The 25,523-nt window shown below is 40.0% G+C and overlaps 1 protein-coding gene across 4 annotated transcripts in view; it reads left to right on the forward strand.

The window, feature by feature from the left end:
* The window catches only part of LOC117242258 (one cut domain family member 2-like), a 77,008-nt gene that overhangs the window by 48,346 nt on the left and 3,139 nt on the right, over positions 1 to 25,523 (forward strand). For 2 of the 4 annotated variants that reach the window (XM_033508785.1, XM_033508786.1), the window contains 3 exons: positions 1,176 to 1,248; positions 19,009 to 19,032; positions 19,718 to 19,827. In XM_033508785.1, coding sequence (XP_033364676.1) covers positions 1,176 to 1,248; positions 19,009 to 19,032; positions 19,718 to 19,826 — 206 coding nt within the window. In that variant the 3' untranslated portion in view covers position 19,827. The remainder of the gene's footprint in view (positions 1 to 1,175; positions 1,249 to 19,008; positions 19,033 to 19,717; positions 19,828 to 25,523) is intronic. The other 2 variants (XM_033508783.1, XM_033508784.1) reach the window with 1 other exon arrangement.

Raw genomic sequence — 25,523 nt, forward strand, 5'->3', positions numbered from 1 at the left:
CAAACGAGTTACCTATTTCATTCGACTGGCGATCACGCTCCCCCTCTCGCGGCTCCCCTGTTCCGCTTTCCGTCATCCTCGAAAGTCGATTCCGGACGGACTTGCGTGACAGTACGAGAATTCTTCTCCGAGAATCAGTTTTCATACTTCTATAATATCTAAAATTTCCATTATTTATGATTTTCTGTGACGCGCAGTTTGAGACTTGAAATTCATGTAATACATTTCTACCAATTATTCATTTGCTTATTTAGTTAAAGAAACGATTTAAAAGCAGATTGTTGTCTTTGGTATTGATAATTTAATTATGGAAAATTTCGTGAACGATAATCGGAGCGTTCTCGTGTTGCCACAAGCATCACTTCCGAGACGATCGATGATTTTTACCCGCGAACTGGCTCGACGCTTCCATAGTCAAGGAACGCCGGGGTAAGCGCTGCGTTCCCGTCGGAATTCGAGGGATTGAACTCGGTGCGGCGTCGACATACCCCAGGCACCCTGTGAACCCTGCACTGAAAAGAACGTGAAAACTCTGTGACCCGAGAGATGTCATGGAAAGACTTCGCGAAATCGAAATATCTCTTATATACAGAAACAGGAAAAAGAGAGAAAGAGAGAGAGAGAGAGAGAGAGAAAAAAAGAAAGCAAATCGAATTAGGAAGAAGGGCTGCTTTGGGAGCCGACCGCGGTGACCGACTTCAACCCCCCTGGCGTGGAAACGAGCACTGAGAACACAGACGACGGCTTGCGACGGGGGTGCAAACTCGTTGACAGTAGAGAGGGTTTCAATCGAAAGTAAAAGAGGCAAAAAAGAATTGAATGGGGGTTAGTAGCTCGCACCGCCCCTCACCTAAGAGACAGAGATTATAGCGTGAGAGATAGAGACCAACTCGATGCAGAGTAATAAAGAAACAGCGCAGTAGAGACCGATAGAGAGACAGATAGAGAAAGAGCGAGAGAGAGACAGAGCCGACCACCTGGTGAATGAACGACAAGAATTAACTGAAAAAAAAAATCGAATAAAATTAAAGAATGTCTATATATATTCGCTCGTGTTTTTTGTCAACAAAAAAGACATTGTTGAAATCTGAGAAAAAAAGTTGCTTTTCGTTTCTCGTCACCTCGAAAGGCCGTCGTCCGTCCCTGACCCTACCAAAGTGTGTTTTGCATTGCAGACTACCAGATGCGCAATGTTAACGTGAGATCGGTCAACTCTAAACGAAGGAAAACACCCTCCTCTTCCTGCTTGTGAGTCTCTCAGTTTCGGTGTTTCGTAACTAATTCCACCTATGATAACTACACTGTTCTCTATAAACCAGATTATATTGTTATTATATTATTATATTATATTATCTTATATATATATATATATATGACGTTGTTGTAATGGATCGAGACGTACGTTGACCTTTGACCTTGCCTTTATATATACATATATATCCATATATATATACAGACATATATTCTCTCTATACGTTACATACAACTTACATACAGACATTCTGTGTGATCACACACGATACACATTAACATATACCACCGCGTGTCTCGCATACTTCGTCAATTACGCAACTGATACGTGCGGGACCGATGGGAATTCCTGACCGAGCCGAGAGATATTCCAAAAATTCTGTGGTTTTTTTCATTGAACGGAATAGAGATCGCTTCTTCCACGAAATGATAATGCTTCGAATTTGAAAAGAATTCTATCGCGCATCAGCAGTGATTACAATAAAGGAGCTGTTGGAGGAGCCATTAATTGGAGAAACGACTCAAAATTCCCGCGAAATTGCGATCTTCGCTCTTTGGAGTCAAATCGAGGATACGTATTAATGTAGAAAATATTTTTTGCAGAAAAAATCTAGTTTCAAAAGAAAAATCGAACGTTCAGCTATCTCGATTTCATCGTCTACTCTTGCGAATGAGGAGAAGGGATCTAATCAATGAAAAACGACCCTCTTTTTGATATTTCCTGCTCGCCAGCCAAGTTGCCAGCGGAACTCTGCGCGGACCGGAAGCAACGCGACACCGCTCTCGCCTTTTTCTCTTTTCGTTCAGGTCCGACCTGCCTCAATATTGATTTTCGATTCGAACGACCCGACGGATCGATCGATCGATTCCCCGCGGTTTTTTATCAGTTATTTTCGTTTTGCCACCGCGAACGCTCATAACAGGCTTCTTCTTCTTTTTCTGTTCACAAGCCCTCGGTCCCAACCCTTGCGCATTCTTTCTTTCTTGTTTCATTTCCACGATGACCCATGCAGTCGCCATGATTTTGCATCGCCTTCGAATCGTAATGGCGGCCCGTGCAGCTCTCGCGATTCTTTCCTACCTCTAAAATAACGATTTCGTCTTGTTAATTAAATACTATATCAATCCATGGAAGGAGAACAACTCTACAGAGTATACAAGCTTATTAGGAAAGCGACTTAAGTTAGATAATTTTCGCAAGTACATCAAGCTCGTCCTTTTTGAAGAGCAGTAATCTTCGATTACGAATTTGTGGTTAAATGAATCGATCGAATGTGCAAGTTTCAATAAATAAAAAAAAATTGATTTCCTAACCTAATGAATCCTTCATTCGCGAGATCTGCACGAAACAATACTTCAACTTCTCGTCGTGCGAAAATTTCACCAGAGAAGTAATTACATTCTGAGAAATATAAATTAAAAATATAAAAGAGACCGTGGAAGTTTAACAAATTGGGTCTCTTGCCCGTTTTATTCTTCGATCCACTCGAGCAAAAAAAATGAAAAAAGTTGAAAATTCACCAGCGCGGTTCGTCGTCGTAGATATTTCCGAAATTATTTGGATTGTCATTGGTTGCTTTCGTGTTTTTCTTTCATCGTCGATTTCGCGGTTTCTTGAAGGAAGTTCGGTATCATTTTCCGAGGGAGGATTGCGAGCGCCGAGCGATCACGCAGACGTACGCTGCGTGGTTCGCTCGAGCAAAGTTTCGTCTCACTCCTGATGATTGATCCTCATGATCGATCCACTTCCTTGACGACTAGGTTCTCGCTACTCGGTCGCGTCAGAAGCTACGGATGTCCTGCGATTGCAGGCCTCGATCAAAGGATGTCTTGGCTCTGGCGCGTCGCGACGCCTGTTCCTCGTCGTCGGAATCAATTTATCGCGTGAAATCGACGTTGACTAGCCGCTTTTCTGTTTTGAATTTTTATAGTTATATTTCGATGTTTCAAAGACGGAAGATCGAGCGATTATTTTTGTTATAATCCATTTTGTGATAATGGATATTTTGGAAATCTCTTTTGTAAAATGGCAAGGATTTTTGATAGAATCGATTTTTTGAAGATTAAACAGTATCGAACATCGAAGCTTTCTTCTAGATCAGACTTGTTTCTTTGTCAAAACATTTTTTCCCCTCTGAAGTGCGCGAAAAATTGGAGGGATAAGGACTCTCTTTTCTAGCTAGAAATTGAAATAAACCGAAACAGTTTTTTTTCTTTTTTGATAATTTTCCTATTTACATGAAAATGGCGGAAATATCCAACGGAAACCGCGCTGTCGCGGAACCAATCTTCGAAGCGTAAAATCCCTCTCAGAGGTTTCGACCGCATCCGTTTACATCCGTTTGCATCAACTTTCGTTTCCCTCGTTTTGCCGCCAAAATAGCAGAGCACCGTTATAAACAAACGCGTCCAGACACTTTCGTACACGTCCAAATACACCGATGTATCACGATCGAGTGAGAAGAAACTCACAACGACACAGTGCAGAGAACAGTAAACAGAACAGTACGATTCCATGCACGTTCGCTATACCTGTATGAACCGTAATATTATTTATAATCCGTACACGTGACTATGTATACTCACACATATCTGTACACATATGAGACGCACACACTCGCAGATACACGTGTCTGTACACCGTATTTTTGCTGCTGCTTCTTTGAACGTAAGCTTTAGATTGGAAAGAGAACAGCGACCAGTCAAACACGAACAAAAGACATCCACTTGTACTCACGTATATCTAGTACAGGCATACATACATGTACATGTACAAACACAAGACACGATCAAACAGATTGGGTAAAAAAGAGAAAGAAAATCACACGACGACCAATCACCATTCTCACGTATGTATATTTTTCGAGAGCAAAGAGAAAACAAGAAAGTACAAAGCCTGACAAGTGACACGTACGGAGGCATTTTATTGAGAAGCCGCTCGAGAGTCGCGGTTGTCGAGGTGATAATACCGAAAGAGACAAGAGAAAAAGAAATAAATGGGGGAAAAGCGAAAGAATATACCGAGAGAACGCGACGGACAGAGGAAACGAGAGAGAGAGAGAGAGAGAGAGAGAGAGTGAGAGATAGAGAGAGAGAGAGAGAAAGGTGATAAATTGAAAGGAAGAGATAGATGGAGAGTAAGACAGAGGGAAGAAGAAATGTTAATAGGCGTAAAAGAGAACGTACGAACGAAGGGAGGGAGAAACGAGTACGAAGGCGGGAAAAACCCGACGACGAGCCCTCAACTACTCGAAATCGCGCGAACCAGCTACAGGAAAGTTGCTCGAGGAGGATCCGAGATTCAGGGGTTGATTTCGCAACGATTGATTTCATTACTTGCTTTTGAACTTTCTCATCGATTCTACACGCGTGTATTTATCTTGAAATTTAACCCTCTATAATTAGAATTTTGTTCCTTTATGTGGAAGAAAGGTTACATATTCGTTGCAATTTTTCACTTTGCTGTGAAATTAAAAAAATGATGATTTTTACAAAGAGATTGTTTGTTTTTGAGACAGATTCAAAGTGACGAGCACATAAACGGGTAAAGTTCTTAGACGAAATTCGATCTAATTTAATTTTTAATTATTTATATTTAGATATTTACTCGCTATATTTATAGTGCTTCAAGGTACAAGAACAACAAAGAGAATAAAATGTAGAAAATATAGAGGGCGTATTTTTGTAATTTTAAAGCCAAGCATAACATTATAGAGGGTTAACTTTTCCCGCGAAGTTGCTAACTAGTGTTCCATAAAGACTAGTCTTTTTCGTTGTTAACTTTGAGACACGTTAACGTTCTGCATTTCTCATATTTTTTTATAGCATTTCACTTTTCTAGTTTGCTTTTTAACACTATTAAAGACGTGATTATCCTAGTCTTAGGATAGGCTCGGATATCGTGGTCCTATAGATATTTGTAATCGTGATAGAGAAGAAAATTCGTTTGTACGTAAGTCCGAGCGAAGTAAATGGCGAGAGGCCGATACGGTCGCCACGATCGATCGATCTCGCAGTGTTAAAATGCCCCGACCTTGACCCCATTGCGATCAAAATGGAGGACAACCCCGGTCTCTGATTCTCTCCTCGAGCCGTTTCCTGTTTTACGCGATTCCCGTGCTGCGCCGCGCTTGAACCTTCTCTCTCGAACGCACCAGGAGATCCTGATGTATCGATCGGTGACCACGCAGTTACACGATTTAATCGAGGCTACTTGAATTCTAAATTCACTGCCAGAAATTTATTCCAAACTTCTACAAGGATGGTTGCTTAAATACTTTCGCGAATCGCTGTGGATATAGTATAATAAATCTGTCTCGTAGACCACGCAGCAAATTTGTAAATTACGATTAACTTGTCTCTCCCCCTTTTCTAAAGCATATTATATCACATATTATCATTATGAAGAAAAAGTCCTCTCCGAAAGGCTTGACGTAATAGTTCTTAACCAGAAACAAGATTGACATTCCAAAAAATGACTGCATCGTTTTTGATTTTAACCAATTTTGAATATTGGTAATCGTATTCGTCCGATTTTCAAGAATTGCCCAGTGGGGCAATATAAGCAGAATCGTATAAAGTAATGCTTGAAACGTGTTCGATTCGCTAGGAATCTCGATCGATATTCGAATTAAGTAACACGACGAGGCACGCGCGTGAGTCGTCGATAAGCTTCGTGGATAACGGTTCGAGAGGCTGGTGCACGAGGAATCGCGGAAACGGGCTAGATCGACGAGGCCTCGTCTATTCTAATTGGCTTCGAATATTACCTCGAAGTCGAGGGACGAACGATCGACCACCACGAACCAGCTAACGCGACTCTCACACGCGAAAAAGTACATGCTACGCCAATGACCCAGAAACCGGCTACAACATATCACTAATATAGGCGGGCCTACATCTACTGCACGTTTCAAAAGATTTCTTTCTTTCTGCTTTTTTGAGAATTCCGTGAATTGCTTTCCGTTTGTTCTGTACAGGGTAATACTAAACTGTGCTGAATACAGATTATATTATTAAAATTCCGACAGAATTGTATTTATATAATTTTATTAGAATATTTGGTTTCTTTATAAATTAAAAAAAAAAAATAATAGAGGAACTATAGCTTCGTAAAAGTGTTCGAAATGAATTCTTTTGTTTCTGAACACAAACAGATAATTAGGAATCAACCTATAGAAACTTCTCAACCCTTCTTAGAAAGATGAATCAGTCCTTCGAAGAAATCAAACGGATTAGCCTATATCGGCTTAGGTTTGAAAACAGCATGCGTGTGGAAAGTTTTAAGGGAATACAACTTATTTAGAATGCGTCTGACCATAGACGGTCCACTACCACTGAAACATTTCATCTTTCCTTATTCAAATATCGATCCGTTCCTTTCCTTTAAAAAAGAAAAAATGTTCAGTTTATCATTATATTGAAATCATAATTTATTGATTTGATGAACGATATGATCATTTATTCATCTTATTACGAAGGATTGAAAAGTTATTGTAGAGTGAAATGGACAGAAAGTCGACGAAACGAGGCACGAAAGTCAGAGAAAGAAGGAGAAAAAGGGGAATCGATCGACGAAATGTCGCGTTCTGGCGTGCCGTTCGTTGTACTTAGATCGGGGTACCGAAATCACCAGCCAAGTAGCCACACTCTAAATTCGAAACCAGCTGCCAATCGGCTAATAAAATTACACCCGACAAATTGGACAGCCGGATTAACCGGATTTAAGCGCGGAGGCCTCGGTGCAGACGTCGGTATCAGGACTCTAAAACGCATTCGATTTATCCCGAAATTACTTCTCGCGAATCGAACCTTCCTAATTAACATTCTGCGTCGTGAAAATGTCGAATTTTGTGCTTATACACGAATATGTTATTGCATTATAGTAACTCTAATTATTCAATAATTACGAGTGCGAAATAATTGCTTGAAAGTATAAAGATAAAATGATATTTTCGCATAACTAGATATTATCGTGAAAAGAAAATTACGTACTACAAGAAGAATTCGAATAAATTTCACAAAGCTGTGAGAATTGTCAAAAATTGAAAAGTAATATTTCCAAATTGTGAGAAGGCATTCGGAAATAAAAGAGAAAAAGGTTGCAATATCGGGCAACCTCGAATAAACCGAGTTCCGAGCAACAATGAGTCCTTCGAAAGAGTGGTGTTCGGAACAAAATTATTTTCGAATTCTCGCGAGTCACGAAAGCGGTCGGCGGAGGGGTACGGGGATGTTTCGTTATACAAGAGAGTACTGGCCCTTTCGCAATCTCTTGCCACGGTTTCGGCAAATTTAAGCCGACGTATTGTGCTCCGACCTCGCTGGTGACACGAGTCATCCTCTCGACTGGCACTTCAGTGTACGAGCCATCCTTTTCAAAGCTACGTAGGCAAGGGGTTGGATTTTTTTAACACTGCTATCTTCCATTCTGCAACGAGACCTTACAGCCTACGTCTTTTGGCATTGCCTGCCTTCTGGATTTTCCTTCTTTTCAACGCGATAAGAATCCTAGTTGAAATTTTAATTCCATCGTCATTGATACTCCGAGCGACGATGCTTTGAACCTTCCTCTGAATACAAAATTCAATTATATCGCGAAAATATGAAATTAATAGAAAAATTGTTCGCGAACGAATTATACGGAAATTTTCCTTAAATTTCCTCTTTTTCATTTTTCTTGGAATTATTGAATTTATAATTCCATTGAAATTAATTCGATCGCGTTTCGGAGAGAAAATGTGGAAGAGAAATAACACGATAAAAATACTACGGAGTTTCAGTTAGGAAGAGTGAATTGATTAACATAGAGGTTACCTTTTTGTCGATTATTTTTTCTTTTTTCTTCTAACGAAAGCGGTAGGCTCGATCGTTGTTTTAACGCAGAATGGAGGATGCGAGAACTCGATAGTTGATCGCGTTTCGAACAGTCGTATTCTACGAGGCCGGCGACGTCGCGAACCGTCGATGATTCTCCTTTGACCCTTTTTTTCTCTCCCCTTCCACGCGGCATGCTCGCTTCGCTGTGAATTTTTCGCTACCCGCGTCTTCGTAAGTGGAGCGAGGATTGTCACGATCAAACATTCGAACAAAGTGGTGGTCGCTTCGATTTTCGAGACAAAATTTATGGAAATTAAGTATTATCGAGAGGGTTGGTAGATAATTGGGTGTTTCCGTTGGGAATAGAGCGTGCTTTTATGAAAAAAATTATCGAATTTGCTAGTGATTCCAAATCTTCTTAATGGCTCCTTTTTCTCATAAAATCACTTCCCCCCTTTTACTTAAAGCTATTGATTATAAAAGTTTGATCAATTCATTGCATTCTGTCTAGAACTACGTTCTGTGTACTATATCTTGCCGAGAAATTTTAGAACATTAATAAGTAAAACACGAAAAGTTTAAAGCTTTACCTTTACCAAGCATCCAGCTTGATCCAGAATATACAAACAATAGCTGCTGTGGATCACTGCTTACCCGTGCAAAGGGTCATTGCAGGAAGATGTTCGCGTGAGAAAAAGGAGCTAAAACTTTCAATCTCACCGAACGCATTGGCGAAAGAACTCAGGATAGAGAGACAAAATAGAAATGAACACCACAGAGACACCCTTTTTGTCTATGCTTTTGATCACGAGCCGAAATAAGAAATCGACAAATAAAGAAGCATTGTGCATAGAAGAGCTCATGAAATTCGAAACAATATCGAGATCCTCCTGATGATAATATGAGAACGAAAGACGAATAAAGCGAAAAAAAAAAGAACGAACGAGAGGAAGCATTTAGAGAACGAGAGAGTTTAAAGCAAAAAGAGGGGGGATGATACATACACGGTGTGCCGGCAAATCGTTGAGAGGAAGATAGAAACAGAGAAAGAGAAATAGAAAAACAGAAAAGAGAGAAAGAGAGAAATTTCTCAATAAAACGCCACCGAGCTATCTCAAGTCTCTATATATACATATATATATGTACAGTAGCATTATTGCATGGCCAACATATATATATATTCTATATGATATAATTATTATTATTTTTATTATTATTATTATTATTACTATTATTATTATTATTATTAATATTATTATCATCATCATCACCATCATCATCGTCATTATTATTATTATTGCTCTTAATTATTATTCATTATTATTATTCACTATTGTAAAACACGAAACTATGTTGACAAAACGAATTTCCCTTCCGTTCTGCGTCTTCGAGTCTGTTCTCCGGCGCCCCAAAAACCGTTTCCGGGAACATCTCACGCGGACGTTCCTGAACGTAACCGGGGCGCCGTTCGGAGCGTAAAACTTTGAGGAACAGGGTAGTAGTCGAGAATGGTGCGAGATTATCTGAAGACGGTGCTGGGCGGAAAACATGAAAAATGGGTACATATTGAATAAACGGGAGGTAATTTCCTTTCCTCTCGAATGTCGAGCTCGTCACTGTAACTTTGTCGACATCTTACAAATTGATTTCTCCAATTCGGATAATTCGGATCAGATCCCCAGCATCGAACGAATGGAAAGAACAGAAACAATCTCGCCACGTGGGTCATACATAGGGTGTCCCCGAATTCTCTCATGCTTCTCACCCTCGAGACCAATAATGACAACAAAAAAAAAAAAAAAAAAGAAAGAAAAAATTCAAATCGAAGAAAGAGGAAAAATTGAGATAAAATTAAGGAACGTGAATAAGCGAAAAAACGAAAGGAAAGAGCCACGAAACCGGTGTCGATATCGCCCGCGGATCAGATCGTCGCGCGAATCGTCGACGATCGGCGTGAAAGAGAGGGGACGAGAAGAGAACGGAACGAAAGGAAGGAAAGGACACCCTAGTAAAACACGGCGATCCTTTCGTACAAATTCGACGACGACAGACGAAAGTTTGCTTGCTTGCTTGCTTGCTCAATTCCCAGGCATGGAAACGGGGACGATAATGATATATATATATATATATATATATATATACACATTATATCTGTCGTATATGTATATGTATATACATACTCAAAAACATTAATACGCCCCCGTTTCCGGTGCCCCTCTCTGTCTCTCGCGTCTTTGTCCTTAGAATACGACACGAAGACGTACACGGGGAAAGAAATGAATGATGTTTAGACGATCTGTTGTTACGGAAGCCGGTGAAACTTTTACGTATCATCGATCGATCGAGTTTATCTAAATATTTTATATTTACCTATATATCCATTTATAATAAGCTAGATTGAATTTTTTGTCAAAAATGCGGAATAGCCGTTATTTAACCCCTTTGGGGAATTTAACTAATGACAAGAAAAACATAAAATTAACTTTTATTGTCCTATTGTATTTATGCACAAGATATGCCTATGGTATTTTTTAGATATTTTAATATCCTTCAAGAGGTTAATTCAGACTTTTGAAAGATTACCGAATACCGAGATTATCAGGATCTCTCATTTCTAAATTTTTTATACAAAATCCACCTTAAAGAGATCTAGCAAAACGAATACAAAATCCGTTCGTTTGGTTTTTCTCGGAAAGCCATGGGGCCGATATCGATCGACGTCGCGAAAAAGTTTTCGCCAGCTTCCGGGCCTCGAATGCTGTCTTACATTGAACGTGAGCATTTTGTTGCGAGTCGACCATCCCCCGCCAGATAAATCCCAGTTTCTCTTAGAAATCCACCGTAATGCAGAGAGTGCCCTTTATCATTAGCTGTTAATTTGAGGTCCTTTGCGCAGGTAGTGTTTGCCCCCCTCGCCCTTATTCAACCAGATACCATGTATTGTTAGTCGATACCCTGTAAGACAAAGCATGAATGTTCAAGCCCGTTGGAAAAAAGAAGTCGCACATTTACAGGCCGTCAGCCACATGTCGACGCTGACACTCGACGCGTTCGCCGACCTGTCTTCGCGTTTCAATCTTCGACGATCATTTCCATGCTTATTCTTTAGCCTTTTTATTTTATTTTGTATAGTTAGAAATAAAATGTTGCAGTTTAAGTATTTCGAACACACTAAGGTTCGAAAGAAAATATTGCAATTTATGTATTTTATCGAATAGATGATTTAAGAAAGTTCGTGGACATTTGCCATATTTAATTCGTAATTCTTTTGGATAAAAACGCGTCGAGGGTTAGTGGACAAGAAACAACAGGGGTACACGATACAACGATTCGAAATGATCGTCTCGCTAGGCGTGGCGACTGATCGGAAATTCGATCGATTTCCGGATGCTTTCGATCGTCTCGAACGAAATTTCAGGGAACTAAAATATGTTACAAATTGGTTATTTTTGACGAATCAGAACGAGTTTAAATCGATCGCGATTGAATCTTGGACCATTGAGAGAATACGGAGTCTATGTCATTTATTAAGGGAACTTTGTTTCACGTTTCGAGAAACCATACATATAACGTTGTTGCATCAAAAATATCGCAACTTAAATTTCAGTTCAATTTTGTTTCGAAAGGGAAAGTAGGGGCAGTTTTAGTAAACGCTAGACTAACTAGCTTCCTCGAAATGGAATCGTAACTCCGCCATTTCGACAGTTTCCCGTCGAACAGATCGATAAGGAGCTTCGGACAACCAGTCGGTTATGCCGCATTTGGTTTCGCAATTAAACGTGTAACGAGAAAATCGCTAATTATTATACGTCGAATAATACGATTAGGGTACAGAAAAAATTAGGAAAACAAACTGATTAAATCGATTCATCTCGTCCATCAGTCCAAGAAACTTCGGGAAGCTTCCGTGTATTTCAGAGAGGTCTGAGTAGTTCTGTGCTCCCTTCCTTGAAACTTGCATGTCGAACCTCGGTAAATTTATCGAATATTGCTACAAATTGGTGGAATTCGGTATGGAGATTAACAGAGTCGAGTGAAAAACAAATTAGATTCTATTTCGATGCTGGCGCAGCTCGGTTTGAAGAAATTCAAAGAAATTCGATTTTGTAAGTGGAAAGCAGGTGTGCTAGTATATCATAGACAGTTTGCGAACTTGTCACCGTTGACGTCTACTAGGAAGACTCGACATGATACGTTACGATAATCCAAGTTAATGTATTTGGCGCTGTATATTAAGAAACAAAGAGCGATCGCTGATTTTTCACTTCAAGAAACATTTGTAGATCGTTCTTCGATATTCGCTATATTTCTAATAACTAGGATGGTTCGTAGATACTGCTTGAGATAGTAAGGAATAAAAATTAGATCAGACAAAGGTGAAATTTGATTAAATTGGCGTGGATCGAAGACAGATGGCAAGTGAATCGCACCAGAAATATTCGTGAATGGGTTCTTCCGACTCGCCCATGATTATAGTAATCAGGGACGTCAGTCTACAAATACTACTTGAGTTAATGAAAAAAGACATTACGACAGAACGAGTAGACACGAGTGGACAAAAGTAGAATCCGACGAAATTGAGTTTGGATCGATGAAAGATAAAGGCGATTTTTCATTTTACAAAATGCTCATTATCGCTCCTTTGGTCTTTCTTACGATTCTGGCGACCATATGTGATTTATCAACATTGTTTGGACTACCGAAAGAAAAGTACTGAATTACACGCGAATGGACAAAAGTGAACTTTCTCAAAGTTACATGTGGATCTATAAAAGATGGCTAGCGACGATCAAGAGACAAGTGGAAAGAGTCCATGAAAATTAACCATCGCTGGAAGCTGGTCATTAATTGAGAACGAGAACAATGTTGGTGGACAGAGAACTCTCTTATCGCAGAGGGGGAACTTTGGAAGAAACTGTACGTGCTGGTGTAAGAAGAGAGGGAAGGTGGTGAGTTGCTCTGGGGGTGGCGCAGAACACCACGAATATCGGCGAGTTCAAGCAATAAGCGATAAAATCGAATTGCCCTCATAAATCTGCGTGCGAAGCGAGAAAATCCAAGGAAGGAAACCGGTGTGGGTGTTCTGACTCCATTGGAATGCGAGCCTATCAGGCAAAAACGGGAGAGGCCCGCTACGGAGACCAAGTTCTCTTGCACGAAGTCGCCCTTCTACAGGGTGTGTGTAAAAATACGAATAATAGGAACAAATGAAGATACATGAAGAAGGTGAAAAAATTGGAAGGTAAAACGAGTATCGTAGCAGGTGGAGGAAAGGAGAAACTAAAAATTACGGTCAAAATGTGAGAGATATGTGTATTAAAAGCATTAAATAGTGGATTACAAGGTTAATTATGAAAAAAAAGGGAAACAGAAAAAATATTAAATAGAATGCAGAAAAACCACCTTTGTAAACGGAAAAAAAGTGCGGAGAAAAGATGAAAAAATAGATACAAAGAATAAAATAAAAAGGGGATACAGAGCATAAAAAGTAGATGAAATTGTAAACAATGAAAAGAGTTGGAAAAAAAGAAGGGAGTAAAGGAAAATGGTAAAAGGAATAAATAGGGGCGATATAAAAAGAGCCAATGAGAAAATCCATAGGGAAAAGCAATACGATTAACCAGGAGTATTGTAACGAATGTAAATTCTCCGATTCCTCCTGGAAAAGCCCTTGGTGGTACTCTCTTTCAAGTTTTCATGCAACCCTCCGAGCGTTAGTGCTCGTTCAAGCGGTAACTGCATTAAAAATAGAGGGGACGAAGCGTCCGGTGTTCAATCGCGTTAGACAAACTTCAAAATCAAGATAATACGTGCAATTGCGGCGGATGGATTAACGGAAATGAAGCGGAATTCAATTTCCGGCTTGCTTGGAAATTTCCCTAAAAATGGCAAGATCCAGTTTCGCTGTATCGGCGACGCCATAAAATATAAAACATTACCTCGAAACGAGCTTAAATCCAGCGCAAACTACCTGTGACCCAACAAATTTCTGTTCGTATGAGAAATAAGTTAACTTTGTCCGCGAAGAAGAAGTAGGAGATTAAGAAAGAGCTCATTTTCCATATTCCGATGAGATACGTCTTTTACCTTAAGTCCATTGGAAACTAAGTTCACCGCTTGTACTTGACAATGATATTCGAAGAAATTAAAGAGAAAGGATTCAAGAAAGTGTTGGAGACAAAGAACCAGTCGACGAATCCCCATTGTGGAAGTGGTCTCGGCGACACACCCGGTGTATCGATGGAATGGGGTGGAAGAAAGGTCGGAGACCAGAGACAGAGAGTATCGGGATCACGTGGGCCATGTAAATGCGCGGCCGCCTTCTCTGCGTGTATTATTTTATTATATAGCAGAAGCTATTGGTGCCACGTGACGCCAGCGGGCTCCTCGCTCGAAACGCAATCATTCTTGAGTTATTCGGGAAAGGGGGTGGCGGCTGCGATGGAATACGGGCCGGCCCGTCTCCACCTATATGAAGAAGACGTCTACGTGCCTTGCTCGTGTCTCTGACAAACTTCCTTTTGATTGGTCCTGGCCATCGGTTACGAGCAGATCGTACGTGAATTCGATTCCGACTCGCGGTCGCTTTAATGGAGATCCGTGCTTTATGATCTCTCGTAGTCTTACTCCATTTTGGGGTGTGCTGAGTCTGTGATTCGGCAATCGAGTAGACTTCATTCTCCTCCCACGTGATTTCACTCTGCAGTTTCCGATGATGTTTGAAAATCTAGTACTCTCGAATTTCGGAAAAAGTAACAATATCGTATCCGCTTTCTTTCACGAAGAAATTCACGCTTGGAAATTTATTTCTATCCTCACGATCGTTTGCCTCCCCTTTAAAAATTCACGATGCCCGACTAAATGTTCCATTATCCGGTTGTTATCCGGCGCGGCACAGAGCGGCCACGGGGTCGGTTCGAACATCTCAATACACGCTAGATCGGCCAGGCGAGCCGATCAAATTTTTCCGCGCGACCTGATCCTCTTCGGGACGCTCGTCAAAGTGGCTGGCCGGCTTTTCACTCGGCGCACAAAGTGTCAGCCATGGATTATTTTCCGAAAAGTTCGCGGCACCCGACCACGTCAGAGATTTTCTGCACTTTAGAAGAGGGAGATGGAAAAAGAGCAGTATGATAGAGAATATGAAAGAGAAAGACAGAGAGGGAAAGGGAGAGAGGGAGAGAGAGAGAGAGAGAGCGAGAAAGAGCTCTCGTTAATGCTTTATCGCGCCGTGCGCCCGACTGGATTTGGCCCACTTAGCCGTTTCTGGAATCCTTCGATCGATCCGCTCGTGACATCCGGTTCTTGCTTGCATCCATTTCGAGTTCTGCTCTCGCAACGATGGATACAAACCTGACAACGCGATCGTTCTTCCGCCTGACAATTTTAACATACCCTCCCTGCCCCCATGGCCTGACTGAACCCCTCGTCCGAACCTGACTGTCATCGGTTTGTCCTTTCCCATTGATATTACCATTCGTGGTAAGAATAGATTTTTAGTACCCAGAGGACAGAAACGAGAGTTCGTATATTTCCACTTCACGTTACATCGTCGATTTTCTATTAGTTCTATTAGTTCTGTTAGTTTTATCAGTCGATGGAAGATATAGATTTACGAAGAAGGCGTCGAGTTTATCATGCCATCTCTATCAATTTTATATTTCGATTTTTTTTACATCGAGGCAAGATCGATTTACAAAACTTCGACTTACAGAGCCGTTAACTCCATTTCTTTACTCGCGGCGAAACTTCTTATCCTCCCTATTGATGATCCACCTAACCAATCATCCTGATACTCTCCCGGAACTCGATTTATCCTCCCGAAGAATTCCAATTACCTTTCGAAAAAGAACAAACTCCCTATCCCCTATGTCAGATGTAGAGAGGCAAGAAAGGGGTGACAGGGTGAAAAATCAAACGGGGCCGGCAGGTAGCCGTGTCCGCGAGTCGATTGTCGCGACGATCATGACTTTTCCCTGCTACTACCGTGGTAATAACGAACGCGTCAATTTTTCGTCTCTGTCCGGCTGTCCATCCTTGCGAACAATCCCCCGCACTCCCCAGTCAGTTTTTCCTGTTCCTGGTGGCATTTTTTTCGCCAGTCTCCTTTCACTCGTTATCGGGTGGTTGCTAATGGCACATGATTGCCTTTCCACCCTCGTCTACAATGTTTTCGCCATCCTCTCGTACACCAGTCGCTGCCACTTCATTTTCGCGGATCGTTCATGGCACGGAAGGCTCTTCCACGAAGAAATTTCAATCGGGAAAACCACGTTCAACCGCGATCTTTCAATTCGAGAGGTTGGATTTTAAGATAGTTCCTTCGGATGGCAGATTAATCGGAACCGAAGGCTACTGCCCATAGATCGATGTTATTCGTTGAGTTTTTTAGTTGGACAGAGTGAAGCGGACGTATTAAATGTTTTTCGGGGCGGGCTTGTCATTGGCAGGTTTAGCGATCGAGAAATCGACGCGATCGAGAGTATTCTATCCAACGAATCAGCTCTTCGACCAATTTTTCGTTTTGTTTTGGCTATTAGGATGTTCCTTTGGAAAGGTATCCGTTTTTAATCCGCTGACATGCGCAGTTGCCCGTCAGACGAGGTAAGGCATTGTGCCTGTTTCTTATTAATTTAAGCGTTTTATCGATTGCCATTCTTCCTAAACTTTTGCATTTTGCAAATAATGAAACCCTGAACGAGAACCGGAGACTTGGAAAAATTGCTGCAATTTAACGTGAACAACATTTAATGTGAAAAAGTTAATACGTCAACGGGCTAATAAATGATCTTGCATGATCGACACTTGGACTAACGATAGATAGAATATCCTTGCTAATTTCGAAGAAAAATGTACGATACCCGTTTATTATCCAGATTAGGAGAAAGATCTATAATCGCAGGCATCGAGTATAATTCGCAAAAATCGCCAGTTGACCCTTGATTTTACGAGCGCAACGGTTCAAGACGCTAATTTGCAGGGGCTTGCGTTCGATTCCATTCGGGATAGACGAGATTTTTTTCGGTCGTCCAACCGATTTGCTTCTACCTGCCGAAAAGGTGGCCCATTATCGGGAAATTTCAACGATTTCCAAGTTTCCAGGTATAGATCGAAGCTGGACAAAGAGAAAATTGACGAGTTATTTAATCTAATATCGGCTGCTCGATCGGAATTCGTACGCGGGAAAACCATGTACGCGTGTAAACGTTATTTTTCCCATTCTGTTCCTTCTTCCCTCTTCGTTCCCTATCTCCCTTTATTTTTCTTTCCCTCTTTCTCTCTCTCTGTCTCTCGCACTCTTTTTTCCTTTCTCGTCCCCTATTCTCGTTCGCAATTATGCGCCATAACGTTGCGAGCGTCACAAAGAGCCGGCAGTGATTACGCGACAATTTCGAGCTAATATCGCGATCGTTATTATTTCAGAGAACCTGTCGATCGAGAGACTGTGCGTTAAAATCGCTCTAAGCCGCGGCTCGATCGTTTTACAAGAGGGACGAAACTCGCGATGGGAAAGCGTTTTCATGCGAACCGATTTACAGTAGCCTTAATTCACCATTTATGCATTCGACTCGTCATATATCTATCTATTCGAACGTATTTATGATATTCGTAGGTTTCCAACGACGACGAACAAATTTAGGTACTGCTTCGAATCATTGGATTCTTGAAACGTGAATGATTTCCTGCTTTTATGAATTAGTACGGAAATTGGGAAACTGGCAAATTCTCTGCTTAGAAAATTGCCAAGTCGAACGATCTCTAATTAGATAATCCGGAAATCGGTTGCTTTCTAATTAATAAGTCTCGCTCATCTGTAAAACTATTAATTGATCGATTAATTACAAAAGACGGATGATCGAGAAATTTATTAACTCGCCGATTTCTTAATCGAAATACCGTGAATACGAACACATTTAACAGAACGCGCGCGGTGTTCCAAAACTCTTCTGCAGTCTTTTGGGCTCTCGGATCTAAATCCGCGGAAGAGTCGGTGCAAATTTTGCCGGGTCTAAATCAGCTCTCTCTCGTTGGTTGGACGCGAGCCAACGAGAAAAAAGAAAAAAAAAAGAACGGAACAAAAAAAGGGAGGGAAAAAGGAGAAGAACGAGGAAAACGTGTGCTCGACGAGACATAATACCACTCAGATTCGAAACAAGGCATACATATCACTCACTCGAGACACGAAACGAACTACACGGACACTGAAAACTCGCTTTTCCAAGGAAAATGCATCTCTCTTGACACTCTTGCATCGTCTCACATGTACACACAAAATTATATATATATATATACATATACAGTATATTTATATGTATATATATAGATTATATGTGTCCGCCCCCTCGCCCTTGTGCCCTTTTGGAACCCTTTAGTGAGATGTTTATCAGCTGTAGTACTATCAGTTTGAGATATTCGTGTTATGCAAGCGAATTCCTAAACCCCTTTTTTTCTCTCCACTGACTTGTTGTACGTGTTTCTACTTCTATGCCCTTGACAATCTTTTCTCAATGTTAATGTAATATATATATATACAACATTCCGTAATGTATTTATGTATACATATAACAAGTCGAGATTACTTTTTTTGTTTGGCTGCGAGAACGTACTTTGCAAAAAGAGTAATTTTGCTCGTGAACGGCAAGCTAGCGTTCCAAATAAAAGATATGAATAATGATTGCTAAAAAAAGATTATACGTAAAGAATAAGTATTATAGAAACAAGAAGATATATGTATGTAAGAAACACACATAACAGAGATAAAACAGAACAGGAATGAAACATTATACACACTTGACAACGACATTTATAATCGACGACCCGGTAGTAAAAAAAAACAAACAAAAAGACAAAAAAAAAAAAAAAAGAAATAAAAAGTCGGGTCGTCAAACTAAACGAGTTCACCATTGATTCACATTCGTCTCTTTTTTCTGCTTTCAGCTGCACAGATTCCACAACGCGCAGGTAAGTACGATCAAATTACGTTGAAAATCGTTTCCCTTCCGTTTCTTCCATCGTCTTAATTGTGCCGATCGTCAATTAGACGCACGTCACTGTGCGCTCGCGAACCGTGTCTACTTGCAGGGAAGAAAAAATCTTCTTACTCGTGTCCATCCTTTTTCTTCTTTCATTTCTTCCGTTCCTTCTTCCTCTTTCAATACTAGTTCGCCTTAAAAGAGAAAATCTTGAGGTGTTTCATAATGGTTACGTATGGAAAGGGGATAGCTGGAACTGGGGACACAATCGATTCGCCGCCTTCTCCATCTCATTCGCGCGGCTTTCTTTTCATCCACTAATTACCAATTAGTTCGTGTGTTTTCGCGGTAATGTAACTGTGCCACTATACTTCTCTGATAGTGTCTTTGTGGAAACTTTGATTTTATATCCGTTCGCGTTTTATTTTCATCACGTTCATTGAATTTTTCCATCTTAATTTCCATCTTAACTAATAACATTGAGTTTTTACAAAAATTAATATTATTTCGAAGGCGAATAGATCTTCAAAATGAATTTCAAGTTAATTCGTTTTATCGTTCGTTTTATTTTATTTTTCATTATCATTGTTCTCTTACACGGGTAAAATCGGTTAGCAATTTTTTGTAATGATCCTTCAAGGGATAGATCGACTAAAGGATCGTTTGAATTTTAGCATGCAAGAGGAAAGACGAGATGGCGAACCAGGGAGAACAGCCCGCCCCCAAGAAACCGCGCCTGGTTTTCACAGACCTTCAGCGCCGTACTCTACAGGCTATTTTTAAAGTAAGTCTTGTATAACTTAACTTGCGTTTTGATCGATACCTCCACCCCGTTCTCGATTGTCCCAGGCGAATGGATGCTCAAAGACACTATGGCGAATTCAGTGCTTGTTCCTAAGAGCGTCCTTTGCCCTTCTATTATCTAGTTCTTTTTATTATTTCACCTTTCCATTTCTAATTTATCTATTAGAGTAATAATATATTAGGTAACTATTAGATTACCTAAGCTAATACTAGGTATATCCAAATATTTTCTTATCCTATAACAGTTTTAAGAAAAGGTCATTCGCGAAGTTACATTAAACGTTAAGCAAATGAAAAACGTTCCTCCCCAAAAAACATGTTTGTGTCGTATTCATAAATAAAATTATGTAACTTCATTTGAAAATTCATTTATATAGCTTGTCCTAGGAATTGTTGTAAAAAATGATATAACTGTCATGAAATAATTAAATTCGAACGTGTGAATTAAATTGAAATAATTAAATAAAACGAACAATGAAGGACGACGGAACCAATTCAAAAATCTTTTTAAAAATTTATAAATCCGATTTCAAATGATGAAAACCGACTTCCATAGGGTGTATATACTGATAACAGAGTACCCCTCGTATAAACGCTCACGACCGGCCGAGTTTTGCATGCGTTAATGGAAACGCTCTCAACAAATCCTCACTTAACAAAATTACTACGTCGTCAGTAAATTATCTGGATAGACACCACGTGTATCCCGCATTCTATTGGTGCACCATAATAACAGTGCACTGAGGGCATCGCCGAGTCGTGGCCATTTTGGCCCTTCGAATCTTTTTAAGCTGATTCAATACTCGTCCGGCAACTCGATTCAGTTCTTTGATATTTCGCCTGTATCATTGTGATCGCTTCTTACATAGTATTTGAGATACGTAAATTATATTTCTAGAAACGGAACTGAAACTCGGATATTTTTTCAATTTCAAAAATTACATTGTAATCAAATTTATGTATTTTTTCCCCTTTATATTTTTCAATTTTTTAATTGGCTCTATTTGTTCTTTGTGGAATGCGGATAGTCTGTGGTGATGTGAATGAGACCGTGATACCAGTGCGAGTATTTTAGTTACTATTAACCCTTTGCAGACGACGAACCCATATATGCGTTCAGTGTAAGTTATCCGCATAGCCGATGAACTCACATATGCGCCAGGCGAAAACAATCGACACGGCCGATGCGCTCGTGTTATGTATGCGTTCAGTGTGCCTTTACCCGATGCTCTCGATACAAGCGCAAAAATGATAAATGTTTGCGATGGATAAGTGCGTCGAGAGTTATCACTCGGCACTCGTAACAATCTTTATTTCATACGTTTCAACAAATGTATTTTCTGTTGCTCGAGGTGCAATTCGTTCTCCTGCATGGAACTCGATGTCACGGTATTTTAACTTCGAAATGTTTTCTTTGAGAGAAGATCGAAAAATAAACAAATATATTTTTATTTTTGAGATACGATATCGCAGAAAAATCTCGGAGCAAAGTTTTGTTCGGCAAAAATTATTTTTCCGAACGAATGTAAAGATTTTTTACTCGCTTGGTTTCTTCCCATAGTTTATCGTAAATCGTTCTACGTTTTATTTTTAGACGATTTATTAAGATAGCTATTCGCACTGTATACTAGTATCTTACAAAATATACGTTTGCATCTTCTGTATACATCTTTAGATGTTAGAGATTTTAAACTATGCTAATGTAACCACAACAGCCAAGTATACGTGATAATCAAATTTCAAAATGTTTCATACAACGTACACAATGTATTCATAAAAGGTTCTACGTATGCTCAATACTTTCGCGAGCTGCTACAATTACAGCAAAATAAGACGAAAAGAAACGAAATAAAAAAGAAAAAAATAAGCATTGTTAAAAATGCGTGGGTTGGATGGACGTTATCTATTCTGGTTTTCGAGCGTGTGACTGCGATCATGGTGGCGATCGACGCGTGTGACCAAGGAATCGGCCGCGAAATTATTCAACATGGATCGATAGAGGCGGCTTTACGCGCGACAGGGCTGAAACTAACCCAGCACCCTCGTCCTCCCGCGTCGTCACGCTGTCCCTGCGTTTTTCTCCGCGTGCACGCGAGAAATCAGCCTCCCTTTATTAATGCATGTGCCCTGAGAACGCTTCGACGGAGAGAAAAAGGGAATCGAGTGATTTCGAACGAAGGACATCGCTCGTAGTAAAGGGAATCCTACAGAATATTATAGACGAATTACCGATGTTTATGTAAATTTATGCTCCTACCGATGCTCGCAAAGAAATGTAACTCGAATAAAAGTGTGAATTTTCTTTTTAACGATGTGACATACATTTTGCTGTTGACATTTTACATGTGCTTGGAGACTTGCTTATTTCTAAGAAAATGTATCTTAACGTCAGAATTACGGATAAGTCGAACTAAAGTGTGACATTATTTTATAATATTTCATAATAATCGTAGCTAAGTATAGCGAAATATTACCAAAAGATTATATTAAAGATAAACTTTCAAAAATTACGATAGATTAATATCCTCGCTAATTAAGATTGATAACGTCATGAATTGATAGGGAACTACGCCAAATGTTCGCTATGAAGATACATAAATACCGTCGTTATTAGAAAAGGCGAAGAAAGAAGTCGTCGATGACGTCGTGGAATTCGCGTTCGCGGCTGCTCACTCGATACCTTGCTCGTCGAATCGTCGATATCGCGGCCATTCGACTCCGCGGTCTAATATTCTATAATCCTCGAAAGGCGCACAACTGTTACCAAGTTAGCATTTGCATTAATCAGAAAGGAAGAACGAAGGTGTTCAATGAACGTGTAAGAAATTCATGCGGAGAGTCTAGCTCGTCTTCGAAATTAAGCTAATTTGATTTTTTAGCAAAATATAAAGTGAGACTCGAGTCTGATCCGTTCTATACTCGATTAAGTCGCCTCGATTCGTTTTTGATCCGGGTATTGCTTGGTTGGATTCGGTTCGGTGTTCGGGTTAAGTCTGGATTTTAATCAAACGAGGTTTACATGAGAGTTAATCAGGGTTTGATTACGGTTTCTACACTACTATAATCCTAATCTACGTTTTATTTGATTAAGCTTTAAATTACTTAACTTAATTTTCGATTTGGCTTCCATGCTTTGCGAAACTCAAATTACATCGAACTTTGTATTTAATTTAAATTAAATCCTTCAGGGTTTAACGTTTTTTGTGTCTTCAGAAAACTTTTTCTTCTTTATCGATAATTACTAAGGAAGAACCTATTGTTTCATAATGCTTTTTCATAATGAGACATGTATAATATGAATAATAATATTAGTTCAATCATACAAGAGAAGTTTGGTTGTACTATATAAAGTTTTCAACAAGATTTCGTTCTATCACCCTTAAATTCGAACCTGCCACGGGTGAAACTTAAGCTAATTTCGGGGTCAGTTTGAACAAGGCGCAGTTTGAGATACGATCGCGGGACAACTATGAAAATAATGTAGATGTTCCGTTGGAAAAGGGAAAAGCGCTGGTTCGGCCGGGCTCTTTGGAAGTATGCCAAATAGTTGGCGAATTGACCTTAGCCCAGTTAACGCTTCTGCTCGATCTTTCTCGCATTCCGCTTCTATTTTCCGCTCGATTATACGATTCTTAAACTTCCTTGATCCCCTCAATTCGTCTAACAAAGCTATCAGGAACGCATGTTCGATCTGCTATCGATAAAAGCTCCCTTATTATCTTAAAATTTTCTCGAATTTAAACTTTGAAATGTTGTCAATCGGTTTTATATTTTCAAAACTAGTACTTACATTTACTGAAACTAACTTTTTTAGCTCCTTGTCCAAAATACGTTTTCACCCGCTCGAAATTAAAAAAGATAGGATCGTTGCATTAATTATTTTCTTCGTCCCTGCATAAAGTTCTTTTACTCTGCGATTAAATATTCCGTTTACTGCTTAACAATTACTTATTTCATTCCACAGATTAGGCCTAAATTGCCATTTATCTACTTAAATGAATACAAATTGTGCTAGAAAACAGTTCTACGTTGTATGTACCTTTAAAAATGTTAAAAATCAGCAAACTAATAGAAACTTTAATAATAGGGGTTTCATTAATTAAAAATCATAATTATTGTAATTATGTTTAATAAAACTGTTCTTCGCATAAATAAATGGAATTCCAATTACAAAATGGAATAAAAAATCAATCAGAAATATTCTAGTAAACAGATACAGAAAGGGCAAAGTTTCGAGTTAGAAATATATTGAAATATTTAACACGCTTTTTAATATTGTACTACTTACGCAAGAGATGCTAGTTTGTCAGAGTATAAACAGCGAAGAATTTTAGACATGGTTGTTAGTCGTTTTCGAGATCCAATGTGCACCCCTTACCCCATGACACGTATGCAACCCCCTCCACGTCTCTCTTTCTCTCTCACATACGGTTTCTCAGGCGCGCACAGTAGCTGTCAAGGAATAATCACGATCCTCGCGCCGATAGTGTCCCGTATTTCCAACAATTGATACGCCTCTCTCTATACCGAACTGCTATCCCGTAGACTGTAGACAGAGGCGACAGACCTTCGTTTCGTTGCGTTACACGCGCTGAATTACAGCCAGACAGGATATCAATACAGTTCCTTAAACGTCTACCTTGTTTCCAAGTAAATGCAAGTAATTCCTTGCTCAGTCGCTCTTTCACTAAAATTTTAGCCACTCCTGGGAATCTACATTTTCCTCCCTCAATTTACCACCATGTTTGCGTATGATCACGTGTATTAAGTATAATTATTAGTTAATAGATAAGTACATTTATAAGTTTGAATGGAATCGTTGATTCCGTCGTTTCATCCGAAACGGAATCAACGCTATTAAATTCTATTGCTCCCGCTCCAAACGAATGCCGAAACCCTCGTGGAATAAACACACGAAACGATTAACCCCGATTAATCCCTCTTCGGCGAAAACGAGGCATCCTGTCCCCAAAAATCCTGGCACGCGAGACTCAATCAAACGACTCAACCTTCTTCATTAAATTATCGTCCCCGCTTCGCTCCCCTCGCGCTATTTCCTTTCTATAGCCATTAAAGAAGAGGGGGAGAGGGTTAAGTCGACACGAGGGAGCAGGCTTGTAATTCGTGTTGGATCGAGCATCCTAATTTGATCGGTTTTAGCAGGCTAAACGATTGCACTTCGCACATAACGCGTTAATTATTGCGTTCTGCTGCACGCGCATCGGGCCATCGGTTTGTAATAATTGTTCCTTCGAGCAATCGATACTCTCCCTCCTTCTCTCTCTCTCTCTCTCTCTCTCGGTACTCCGTTCGTGTTATTGATCGACCTACGTCGAGTAAGAAACGTCGCATGGGAAGAAAGCGTACCAGCCCGTTTACCACATGTACAGAAATGTTTACCATTCGTCGAGTCCGTGATCAGGCCGCGGATTTCTTGTTTGATTCTTCCGGTTCCGGCATCGTGGCCCGCTTTGCGGAACAAAAATAAGTACCGACTGGGAGACAGCGTTTGACTTCTCAATTCAGAGTGGAGAATTGTAGGTTGAGATGCGCCGAGAGAAGGGAAGGGATGAATATTAATTTAGCGGAGGAAGAAGTCAAAGAAAAAAGGGGAGTGCTTCGAGCACAAAGGTTCCTATTTGATGCGTTTCTTCGGCGAAAGATTCGTCGAGGACG

This window comes from Bombus vosnesenskii, unplaced genomic scaffold, assembly GCF_011952255.1.
Source record: "Bombus vosnesenskii isolate JDL3184/JDL3185 unplaced genomic scaffold, Bvos_JDL3184-5_v1.1 scf7180000016272, whole genome shotgun sequence".
Classification (NCBI taxonomy): domain Eukaryota; kingdom Metazoa; phylum Arthropoda; class Insecta; order Hymenoptera; family Apidae; genus Bombus; species Bombus vosnesenskii.